The 13,304-nt window shown below is 32.3% G+C and overlaps 1 protein-coding gene across 1 annotated transcript in view; it reads right to left on the bottom strand.

The window, feature by feature from the left end:
- Positions 1-13,206, bottom strand: part of LOC129216922 (uncharacterized) — a 51,708-nt gene extending 38,502 nt beyond the window's left edge. The window contains exons 1-4 of the mRNA XM_054851139.1: positions 13,147-13,206; positions 9,491-9,600; positions 6,644-6,703; positions 2,500-2,564 (exon numbers count right to left, since the gene is read on the bottom strand). Of these exons, the coding sequence (XP_054707114.1) occupies positions 2,500-2,564; positions 6,644-6,703; positions 9,491-9,600; positions 13,147-13,150 (239 nt within the window). The 5' untranslated portion in view covers positions 13,151-13,206. The remainder of the gene's footprint in view (positions 1-2,499; positions 2,565-6,643; positions 6,704-9,490; positions 9,601-13,146) is intronic.
- Positions 13,207-13,304: the final 98 nt, after the last annotated feature.

Here is a 13,304-nt window from a genome sequence, read left to right on the forward strand (position 1 = left end):
TAAGCATCTTATTTTTAAGTATTTTTTGGTGCTCATTTATACTAATTTAATCTCGATTTGTCTAGCAGACTATTGTTTGGGTTTTCAACTTGTGTCACAGATTATAGAAAGGAATTTTGTTGTCGAGGTGGAACCGAGCAGTTACGAAGAATGTACTTTGATTAATCAGTAAATCCATTACAAAAAATTTTAAGGAAGTCCATGCGACATAACTCAGTTCTTTAAATTTATTTGAATGAATGCAAACGAAAAAGCATAGGTTACTGTTGTTTTAAGCTATTAATAAGCCTAGGAAAATCTCATAATTACAAAAAATTACTTCAATAGGAATCAATAAGAGATTACTTCATAGGATATGTGTAGTGAAAAGTGGCCATAGAGGTTGAAAACTGAATGTTTCTTTTATAAGAGAATGACTTTAGTCATCAGTTTTTCTTTTTACGAAACTTTTTTGGATGAGTCACACACAAAGAACTAAAAATACAATCAATCTTTAGTTTTAAAATCTAAGACAATGAAAAATTAAAACTAGAACCTTTTTATGTGAAAGGAAAAATATTTTCTCACAAAAACAGTAACGGAACAGCGTTCTTCCACTAACGCACCACTGATATATAAATACTAGCTGCGTGCCCGGCGTTGCACGGGCTACTTAAAAAATTAAAGAGATGTCCGATGGATTTTTTTGCATTACTCTGACATCAGTTTCTAAAGAGCTAAGGAGTAAATAAATACGCATAATGCAAGGTTTGCAAAACACCAGTAGAGCATATTTTTGGCAAAAATCTCTTTAACGTTAATCATAGTTATCAATGATATAAGTCATGAGTATTTTCAGTTAGCACAAAAGATGAAAATATATTCATTATCAACTATAATCTGTGTTCACGTTAAAATGAATTACATCTGATAGACTATATCTGAAATATTTATGTACAATTACAATCGGCTTTTTACATAAAATGACACACACTTTTTGGTTGATTACATGAAACTAAAGCACCAAGACTAAATAAATACCAATAATCATTAATTTAATACCAGGTCATCAGATTCCAATTTAGCTTTAGTTAAAATCCTTAAAAGCAATCTTTTTTGTTCAACTCTGTTTCACTTTTAAAGAAATCCAAACAATCTTAATTTAACATGTTCTTTTAACGATACAAACTGTATTTAAAAAATAGAAACAGGAAGGAAAAAAGAGAGTTATTACAATTCGAAAACTCACCCATGTGACGGGAAAAAGTCCAACAAAATAAACATAATTAGTCGCACATCTTAAATGTACCAAAAATGGAGCCGGGGAATGATAAACTACAATACACTACAATCAATAAACATAGCTAAAGAAACAACTTTAATATGCTGAAAAGAGTCAAGAACGTTGAATGTTAAAAATAAAAAAAAGACAGACGATAAAATGAAGGCTATGTCCTAATAGAGCAACCAATTTTAAACTAATTTAAAATGAAATTCTAGATGGAAACGTTGTTTTAAGATTCGGACAGCAGCCAAAAAAAATCTCTTTTAAAACAATTATTAGCATTTTACTTGCTCACCCATATGCAAAATGGCAACAGGAAAGAAATAAAAATTCCAGAATAACATTATGTTAATTAACGTTTTAATTAATATCCCCGCTAATTAAAGTCGCACAATTACGAGATTGGTCCTACTGTTTTCTCTGGAAAATTTCGAATTGATCGGTATCTCGTTTGACACCCGATTCACAGCGGTTCTCGAGAAGATCAATCTTCAGACAGAAAGACAGACAGACAGACAGACAGACAGATGGACGCGAACAGATTTTAATATTATTGTGGATATATATGTATATAGGTAAACATACAAAATTACACTATTTTGTATCGAAATTCAGAAATGAACTTCAGAAACTCTTTAAGACTCTAAATATGTATTTTAAAACCCTGCATTAAATTTTAAATTATGCAACAAAATGATAATAACCAGCTAAATGAACACATTAATATTGTTCAGTAAGTTACTGCCCTATAGCCAGGGCTAAGGCAGAAATACACGAAATACACCACCAGCTCAGTCAACTCCAGCTGAGGACTGCAGTTTTGTGGTTATTAGCACTCATCAGCCCGGCATAGGAGTGACTGAACTGGAGGTGGAAAACCTCTTAAGGAAGCCAAGAGAGCCAAACAAATTCTGTATTCGCTACCAGTTTGTTTGGCTCTCTTGGCTTCCTTAAGAGGTTTTCCACCTCCAGTTCAGTCACTCCTATGCCGGGCTGATGAGAGCCAAACAAACTGGTAGCTAATACAGAATTTGTTTGGCTCTCTTGGCTTCCAAGGTTTTCCACCTCCAGTTCAGTCACTCCTATGCCGGGCTGTTGAGTGCTAATAAACAGGAAACTGCAGTCCTCGGCTGGAGTTGACTGAGCTGGCGGTGTATTTCGTGTACATTAATATTGGTCAAAAAAGAAGTTTTAACAATATTTTAGATGTAAAATAATAAAAGAAGAAAACATACCGAACAATCCCATATCCTGCTTCATATTGCAGCATGGACTTTTCCCAAGTCCATACATCTGAAAGCTGTGAGAATGTAAACATATTTCAAACTAATGATTTTTAAAATGAGAAAATTGTAGCTTAATTAATTTTTTTAATTTACTTTAAAAAAAGCATTTTAATGAGTTTGCAAATTGCACTCACAGCTGAAATTATTATCTGCTTTATGGTGATAACTATTTATTATTTAAATTTTTAGGAACTTAAAGCACTTAATTAAATAATTTACAAATAATTTCACAACATATAATCATGATAGGGCATTGATTTTTGTTAATACAATTAAGAACATGCTGCAAAAAGTGGATTTCCCACATTTCAAATTTTGTTATCCTATGCATTCATAAATAGGATGAAAGCAGTAGCATATACAGCAACTATAGTTGAGGCAAATTTAACCTAGCAGTGTTGGAAAGGCTAAGCAGATAATAATCACAGTATGACAGGTTAGGTTTGCCCCAACTATAGCCACCTAGTATTAATCTAGATGAACTATGTTCTGTGCTGAAAGAACCGATGAGTGATCCGGTCTGTGGACTGCAAAAGGCAAATACTGCCTACATTCAGTGGGGATGAATCCCACTACACCACTTTCAGCACTAACATAAATCTGCAGCATTTTTTCCCTCATTACACTAATCTGCCAATAAACTAAAATGTTAACGCATCTGCAATATGATCTGTATTAGGGATGTGTTGTTCACAAACAAACAGGTCAAAAGGAACAGATCTTTAAAATGAATAGTTCAGACCAATCTCCTAAAACATGAATGACCATTCTTTTGAAAGGTGAACAGTTTGAAACATAGTATAGATGCACTTGTGATAAAATTGCTTTTCTTTAAAAAAAAAATCACAATAACAATCATTTTCAAATTTTTTAACTCTCAATCTATCGCTTATTTCTTTTTTCTGACTGCAGTACAACAAATTTATTTGGAATTATTTTTACTCTCTGCTTTATTTGTTATTTAGTTTAACCATTGTACTTCATTTGCATTTTTTTAATGTGTCCATCAGTAATGTTTTGTGTAACTGTTTAGGCTGCTAGCAAAATATTTGGACTTTCCACTTTCTATCACCAGCACTTGTTAAAATCCTTGTCACAATTTCTGCCAGTAAAACTATTTCTAAAAATTCCTGTTACCTCTTTTCTGGCAATCCTTTTGTCTTCTACCTATAGCATCCCTATTAAGTACCACCTATATTGATTTAGCTTTCTTTTTAAGTAGCTTGATGTCTCTAATTTTACATTCAGTATCCTGAGAACTTTTCATAGTGATTATTACTGTTTATTTTTATCCTCATTTTAATATGTGGAGCGTTTTTTTTTCTTTCGGTGTTTTCCCATGGCTACTATGGATTAATTTTCCTTTAATGCTCAGATGAGTAATTTTTTTGAAATTAAATTATCTAGTACCCGAACTGAGCTACCGATATTTTTGTTGTTACTTTTTGCGTTATGCAAGGTTTATTGGTATGTAATTGGCTTTATATATCTGAACCTAAATAAAATATTTTTTTATTAATTTTTATAGACATACAGTAAAACCCCTCTAATGCAGACACTAACAGGGCAATTTTTTTTTTTTTTGTCCACAATAGAGGGGTGTCTGCAGGACAGGGGTTTAATAACGTTGTTTGCCTTGGAATCTGGGAATTAAAAATTTTCCGCATAAGAGAGAGTGCCGCACTTAAGGGGTGTCCGTTAGGAGGGGGTTTACTGTATTTTTTTCACTTTTAGGTTAGGTAATTTTAGTTTTTTTTCCTTAAAAGAATATTACTGAGCTTATGAACGCATTTTTATTGAAAGCATTTTAAAAGGAACGAAATGGTTCAAATGAACAAGTTCGATGAATGGGTCAAAAGAATGAATGATCTTCCGATGAACGGAACATTAAAAAGAATGACACTGCCCATCTCTCATCTGAATTCAAAACTGTTTCCCATAGGATAATGGAAAAGTTCACAAACACATATTTTTAATTGTGCTGAACAATTTATAAATATAGTATATTAACATATTTTTTCTAGAGTTTCTGTTTTACATTGCTCTTAAGGGCAATGTTTTCACAGAAGGCATGTTTTCACATAATTTACAACAAAATTTGAAACTTTTTCTGCAAGTTTTAAATGCATATCTGAATTTTCAGAGTGAGATTTTCTTTTTTTTTTTTAATTACACTGATCAACACTAATTAATTCGTGCCATTTCTACAAGAAAATTGGATAAAAACAGCAATACAGTAGAGAACCAATTATCCGGGAAGTTAGGGACCATCGCTATCCCGGATATCTGAATTTCCCGGTTTTCTGGATCGCTAAAAAGCTCTATGGATCGATTGCTTATAAAACTCAAATTATTATAATGAATAGTAATACATATTAAAATAATAAGAAAACAGTTCATAAATGCTTATAAATTTTGAAATATTAAAAACTACTTGTAAGAGAGAAATTTAAACATGTTTTAAAACGAAAGAAAATGAAGGGAATGGCAAGAAACAAGTTTTTGAATGTAAATGTGCGATTTTTCTACTATAGTGTATAAAAAAATTTGTATTCATGAACACTCCTTTTTTTTGTAAAGTTTTGGTGTTTGCAAATACGGTAGTTATTGATATCTATTGCTTTTGCATTAAGTTAATATCAATAGAAATTTGATTTTTGAGTTCTTGCAGAGTTATTAGGCTTGCGTTAATTGATTTGTAGTTCATACGATCGACTATCCGGAAATTTTGCGAATCTAGTTTTCGCACTTTCACGACGTCACTTACGCTCTAAACGGTTTTAATGAAAGGCCATTTAATTAAATATTGCTTAGAATGCAACAATATCATTTCTTTAGTTTTCAGTTGGAATAAAACACGAAAATTTCAGACTTATGAGTGTACTTTTTAATTCAAGAAAATGTTTCGGAAATATTGCCCCGCGTAAAGTATAACCCTTTGAAGTTCGTTTTTGTAAACATTTTCCCAAGTTATTTGTGAGTAATATAATATTTATTAAGAAACCGTTCATATTCTTTTAGGTATTTCAAAAATTGCCAAATATGCTTATTTTTTAAATATGGCGGGAAAATCGGCAAAAAGGTGCCGGTTTTCTGGTTTCCCGGTTCCCAGATAAAAGGTTCTGCACTGTATTATATAATAAAAGGTACGACATGCGTGAATATGTGTTTAGATAGTGGAAGATGAATAAAAATTAATGAACTTTTACCTAAACCTGTTGTCAATAAACAATTTCACTTCCTATTTCTGTTGCTGCTTGTTTAAACAAAGTTTAAAAACAAAAATTTTTCAAATGTAAGATCTTAAAAAATAGATGAAAATAAAAAGTAAAAGGAAAGGAAAAGTTAATCAGATGAAATTTTTGCAAAAAGGTTGATCAACAAATAATTTGAAAACATTACTGTCTGCAGGGGTGCCCACAAGGGGGAATTATGGTGCAAGTTGCACCATCAAAATTTTTGGGGGGATTTTTTTTACAAAAGTTTTGTTTTTCTTTAAAACGTGAAATTTTTGATTTTTGGAAGGAAAAAATATTTAATCTTATTCAACAAGAAATAGATGCATAAATAATACTTTTTTCACCTACTTTTTCCAAAATTTAATGACCGTGTCTCTTTTTCAATAAAGGGAACATCAGAGACGGGATGGAGTTGGTACCTGTTTTAAAGCTGGATCAGACACTTTGCTTTCTTTTTAGGGGGGGGGGGGATTTGTGCCATTGAGCTTTGGGGGGGAGGGGGATAGGCACCCCTGACTGTCTGCCCACAGTTGCTGTGGAAATAACAAACGTCCAGTTAAGATGACTCTATCTTAATGAGAGGGAGAAATAAAAATTTGATGCATGTGTTTGGTTCAGTTAAGTGTGACTCAGCGTAATTTAAAGGCTAACACACATCTGCAAAAGCTGGCATCAATGAAAACTAATAGATGGCTCCATTTCCAGGCACAATACAGCCTATTAAGGTTCTTGCACCATAATACTTAAAATAACCAACCAACCAGCGTTCGTTTCCACCAGCAAACCGGATGATCGTCTTTCCAACCTCACTGGTGGTTAGACTGTACCTTCGTTTCAAAATACCTTATACTTACTTTTGTGTAAACAAGATCAGTGCACAGATTGTTGACTGCAGTACCAAGATTGATATATCCCTGTAATTGAAATTAATGTTAAAAAAAAATATAACATCATACTTATTCAAGAGAAAAAAAAACAGCTGTTAAGAGACAAAAATGGCATTACATTTTAAAGAAATACTATATTCCAGTTGCTTCATACTTGAGTCACTCTTTAAACTTTGTTTGATTGTCTTTTGTTTACATCCATTTCAAATAAGTCTAAGTAGAACTGAAAATTCAAATTCTTAGTTAGTCCTTAGTGGCCGGTAGACACTTTTAATTTAGTAGCCACTTTTTACAATAGTAGGAACATGTTTTTATGAAAACAAAAGGTATGGGTGCAAGGGGGGCTCAAACCCTTCCTTTAAGATGATAACTTCCTTGCTTTTAGAGCTTTTTTCTATGCAAAAAAGGTTTAAAAAATTCTTTTCTATTTATCAATGAATAAGTTATTACAAATGTCAAATTTTAATATCTCTAATCTGCACTGAAATCGAGTTTCCATGGGGAAAATGTTCTGTTAAACCATAGGGAAAATTTATGAGCCCCCCCCCCTAGAATTTTGCATATGAGCGCCCATGTATGGGTGGCACTAAAAAGTAAGCTGCAGAAAAAAATATTGGCATAAGAGGAAACTAATTTCAGTCCTTTGCATGCCTAGTCTAGTAAGACCTCATTTTGAGTATGCTGTTCAGTTTTAGTCTCCTTTATCTCAAGAAAGATACCTCTTTATTGGAAAGGGTTCAAAGAAGGGCTACAAGACTAATAAGGAGGAATTCCAGATTTAGATTATATCAGACTTAAAAGGCTTAATATGTATAGAATGGAGGAAAACAGAGTTAGAGGGGACATGATTCAGTTGATTGAAGTTATCGAAATGAAAGATGTTTCTGGGGTTAAATTTTTGCACAGTTAATAGTTAATATGACTCTTAATTTAAGTTCCTCCCTTTCAGCACTGGGAGGATAAATCCCAAACAAAGAGTAGGAAATCTGAAATCAAAAACAATTTTATCGACAGTCCCTAAGGAAATTCCTTGAACCAACTCAATATCAATCATAATTAGTGATGTAAAATACCCGGGTATTTATTTTTAGGGGTAAATACCCAGGGTATATATCTGGGTAAATACCCAAAATGGGTATTTACCCAGGTATTTATTTCAAAAATTTATATTCAACTAAAATACTTTTCTGTATGTATTCCACTATGTATTTATAACCAACCATATACAAAACAATAAATTTTTACCCAAAAATTGTATTTTGATCACATATTTAAAGAATTATTGTGTGAAACAACTTAGCAATCTAATATGATATTCACATTAAATGTGTTGGATATGCCTACTCAATGTTGATAGCCAAATTTCAGATATAAAAAGCCATTCTACAAAACGTAAAAAGATTAACTTGTTACAAAAAAAGCAAACATCCCATTTAAGTTTTAGAATAGTTCATTCTAAATTCTGACTTTTTTTGATAAGATTTCACTAAGCCTTTAGTTAAAAAAATCATAATTCTTTAATTTTTATATTTTTAAACTTTCATTTTATGGTTTATGTTTTAAAAAGAAAATCATCACCTATTGATACCTCCCAAAATTTTTTTGCAAAATGCGCAATTACTAGGGGATTTACCCTGCTTTTGGATGAATACCCCAAAAAATATTTACCTTCCCACCCTACATCACTAATTGCGTGTATTAAAAATAGTTTGAATAAATCTTCATCATAGTTTGAATAAATCTTCATCGTGAAGTACGGGGGAGCAAATGCAAATGAGCAAGGCAACAGAAAGCAATATTTTGATTTTTTTTTCCTTATTAATGTGAAAACTGTTTCTATATTTGCCACGTTATCACTTAAACAGCAATAAAATAAATTAATAACATCACAGTGTCTTAATAACTTCTCAGTTTATTCTTCCAAACATCCCTCATGCTTCCTTTCTTTCTTTTCTTTTTTTTTTTTTTCACTTTGGATATGACTAACCTAAATTGTGATTTTGAAATTCTGAAGTTCATCATTGAATTGCTTATATTTCTCCAATTATGACATTGAAAAGAAAGATTCTTTGGTTCACGATATGTTTCTTTCATAATTTCATCAAGTCTTTCAATAAAAAATATTATAAACTGTGTAATACATATGTATGTATCAGTTTTACCAATTATTTCATATTTAGATTTTAAAAAAAATCCCATTCACTTTTTGCATTTTTTTTGTAAAATACCCAGTTTTTGGGTATTTACCCAGGCCTTGGGTAAATACCCGGGTAAATACCCAAAAAATATTTACCTACCCGCTGGGTATTTACCCGATCCACATCACTAATCATAATTTAAAACTTCTAAAGTGTAAACAAGAGCACATTACATCAAAGAGGAATATCAAACATGATATTTGTGGTTCAAGTCAAGTATTTGACAAAATATTAAAACTATTGGTTGCATTCAGGGTTTAATTTCTACCAAAAGAAGTGCAGGAGTTCTATAATCTCCACAACCTATTTTTATGCGTAAATAGCCTGATCATTGTCTAAAACATTAAAATTTGCATGAAACTGAAAAGAAGTGCAGGAGCTCAGCTCTCTTGAGTACAAACCTTAAAACATTTACAAACATAATCATGCATAATATTGACCAAAAGATAATATGCCAAGTTAGTAACAAAACCTTTCGTAACAACCAAATTAAGAGTAAACCAATAAACCTCATAAATTATATTTTCAATGTATGAACGCTTTTTGGCATGAATTAAAGAAAAAATCAAAATTAAAAATATCAGAATGCATGATGCATACAGGAAGAAATACTTACATTCGGATTATTTTCTTTATTGTACGAATCATTAGAGCATTTTGCCAAGTAGAAATTTAAAAAATCTTTCCAATCCACAACAGTTTCAGCTCGCTTGGATATGATTTCAGCTAAAAAAAAGTTGCACAGATAATTTAAAAAATCAAACATGGATATGCTTTTGTAAAAATATTTTTTATAATGTTTTACAAATTCACACAAAACAAAATCCACATAGTATAGCTGTGGGCCTGCAGCCCTCCCAAAACAAACAACTGATCCCCCAACATTTTTAATAAAATCTAAGATTTCGATTTTAAGACTTCAATTTCTACAAATTTCTCTGGGAGAGTCCCTCAATCCAACTCTTTTCAGTATAATGTTAAATCGCCTACAATTTAATTTTTTAAACTTCAAATTAGAAAAATTTCCAGGGAGAATCTTTGGGCTCATCCTTATTACCAGCAGCATTAAAGAGTCTACAGTTACTTTTAGGACTTTTACGTTTGGAAAAGTTTCTAGGAAGACCCGCATACTCCTTACTTCATCAAAACTATCCTTAATTGTTTGTAGAACTTTAATTTTGAATGAATTACGGTAGCATATCCTCTATCCTCCTCCAGATCAATAAAGATGATCTTTTTTTTTTTTTCTTGACTTCAATTTCTCACAACTTTTCAGGACAGTACTTCCAACTCTTCTCCATCATTAAAGACTGTCAAAAGCTTTGCTTTTAGAACTTCAATTGCAAAAAAATATCTGGGGGAGAGACTTCAAATGCAAAACTTCCCCTAACTTAATCAAAAGTTGCCTATAATTGTACTTTTATGACTTCATTTTCAGAAAATTTTGAAGAGCCTTTCCCCTCAACTTCTTACCCTTAAAGACTGTCTAAAATTTAATTTTGTAAGATTGCAATTAATATTTCCTGTGTCAAAACCAGTGGCGGATACAAGGGGAGGGTCATGGGGGTCATGACGCCCCTAAACCGTCGGCAACAGTATCCGTCCACATTGTGCTCAAACACTTTATGCATAAAATGTAAACGATTACACTATCTTTTCAATTCATAAGTTATTTTTCAAAGTAAATATTTGAACTACTACTTTGTTCATTGTTATAAAATTAAATTGCAATGTTTATCCCCAATAAGGTGCCTTACTCCTACCCGATTTGGTGCTTTTTATTGGCCCCAAAGCAGTTTCAGAAATTTTTCATATCCAAAATCGTAGGTTCGTTCATGGCTAGAGAGGGTTGGGGGTCATTCTTCAAATGACCCCTCCTAAAGTGGTTTTCTGTATCTGCCCCTGGTCAAAACCCCAATTGTTCATAAATGTCACTGAATCTCTCCTTTTTTGAACATTTCCAAAGACCATCCAATTTACACTTTTAGACCTACAATTTCAAAAAATGTGCCGGGAGGAACCCTGCTCCCCCCCCCTCCATATGCTGTATACTCTCAAAAATTTTACAGATGTATTATGGATATTATCGCAAACAAATATTGTGCATACAGGCCCGTGTCCAGATTTTCATAAAGGGAGGGGTTTTAATCTTACCAGTAGGGGGGGGAGAATTCAACCCCCTTGCAGATTTTATTTTTACGACAAATTGCCGATCCCAGTAGGGCGTTTATTCACATGTAAGGACTGCTGTATTCTTGAAGAAATACCTCTAGCTGTACAAGTTACCAAAGTATTCCTTCGTTTCACAGATTCGCTTTAATCAAACTTTGCTTGCTTCTTTTTAATGAAATCTGTTTACTATGTAGTATATTGCAATGAGTATTAAAAACTCTTCACAAATTCTTTTATAATGTAGAATGTATGTCAGGTTGTTATGTTCTGAAATAATGCTTAATAAACTAAACAAGAAAAAGCTCTTTGCAGATGCAAATTACATAGCCAAGCACAATCACTAATGCATCTTCATAGATGTAACATATGCCAAATTCACCATAAGCTCCTTACAATAAGCAATATTCTTTCTTTGCATTGGTAGATCATTCAGCGGTTTGTCCGCCATATTTTTTCCGAAATATTACATCAGTTTGTAAGGCTTTAGCAGTTATAAATCGCAAAAAACTTCAGAGAGAAAATTAAAGTAAAATAAAAACGCCGAACGCAAACTTTCTAGTTAATGACTAAGTAAATTTAAGTCAAATATGCATTTTCTTCATTTTGCTTATTTTTTCCCCAAGGGAGGGGTTTAACCCCTAAAACCCTCCCCTTGGACACGGCACTGTGTGCATAACAGATTACTGGGAGTATACCCTCAGAAAAATTGATGAGAACTTCACCGGTTAGGTGATTTTTTGCAGGATAGCCCAAAATTTATAGAACCGGGCCTGAATTTTACAATAATTTAGTTTTTGAAAAATAAGAACTAGCGATCAAGAACGCCTTGAATTGTTTGAAGCAGTGAGAAAAACAATGAGCAACTTAACAAATATTAGAAACTTTTTTTTGCACTTAGGAGCACTTAGCACAACACATTACAACGCATTTAGGAAACCGAACTTTAGAAAACCTTCCTGAACTGAATATTTTATGACAGATGCTACGTTAAAGATCCCAGCTTAATAGAATAATTTCCATGGATGATCGAATAATAGTGATCAGTTTTTGCAAATAATTTTGCTGAGAAAATTGTTGAATAAATTAGAAATAAATTGTGTAAAAACATATATTTACGAAAACATATAAAGTAATATTTTTTTGCCGACAACAGGTGAGAAAAACAACTTTCATGTAAAAGATGGTAGACAAGGAAAGGGGAAAAGGGAGTTAGAAAAGTGTTTCCAGAAGGTGCCTTTGAGCAAGCAATCCACTATTATGGAATTTTTCAAAAAATAACGCACTGGAAAAAGGCAAAAAAAAAACAAAGATTTCACAACTTAAGTTATGTTACTTGTTAAAATTTTCTTACATACTTGTAATTAATTATTAAACAATTTTGTTGATTTAGCATATTTCAAAAACATTTTACCAATAAAATTAGCTATTTCCTTCATATATAGCAATAGATTTATTATTATTATGTTTCAAGACATAATAGAAAGATAAAAAAAAATCTCCGCACAATCGAATAATATTTCTTGGAACCGACAAAATTCGATTGAGTGGGGCTAACAGTACTCATTACAAAAAACTAATTTCCGCACTATCATTTCCCAATTTGTTTCCAAGTTTTAAATACATTATACACAAGCAGAAAATCATCTTTCTATTTCTGATGCAGATGTTGTAGCAGCAGTAAGAAGTTTATTGATATTTCTTTTACTGCTTCAGATAAGTGTGAACAGAGGAGTGGGAGGGGGGGGAATTGAGCAAGCAGGGTCCTTAACCAGGTCGGTAAAAGCATCTTCTTTCTGTGGTTTTTTTTTTTTTTCTTTCATTGAAATTTGATACTAAAATTTGAAAAATGATGGGTAAGGACAGCTTTTTCAAGATTTATCCCGGCTCCGAAAAATGGAAGATCTGGTACTGTTCATCTTACAAATAGGCTATCAATTTTAAGACCAGGTGCCTCATTCATATAGTACAGAGCTCCACTTTAAAACATAACGAAACAAAGCTCTATTGCATATTTTCGGAGAAAACATGGAGAAAACGAAGGCTGGTTTTTAAAACCAAAAAATACAGGGCTAATGGTTTGAGGGGAAAAAAAGAAAATACCCATTGAATGCAATTTCACGTTCAAACGTTACGAGATAACATTTTAAACATCTGCTTAATGAATGATTGTAACCATGACAACAAAAAACATGGAAGAAACGATTGCTGCACATGCGCGTGTATTTGGGTGCTTATTTGTAGAGCATCATGGCATCACG

Source organism: Uloborus diversus, chromosome 2 (genome assembly GCF_026930045.1).
Source record: "Uloborus diversus isolate 005 chromosome 2, Udiv.v.3.1, whole genome shotgun sequence".
NCBI lineage: Eukaryota > Metazoa > Arthropoda > Arachnida > Araneae > Uloboridae > Uloborus > Uloborus diversus.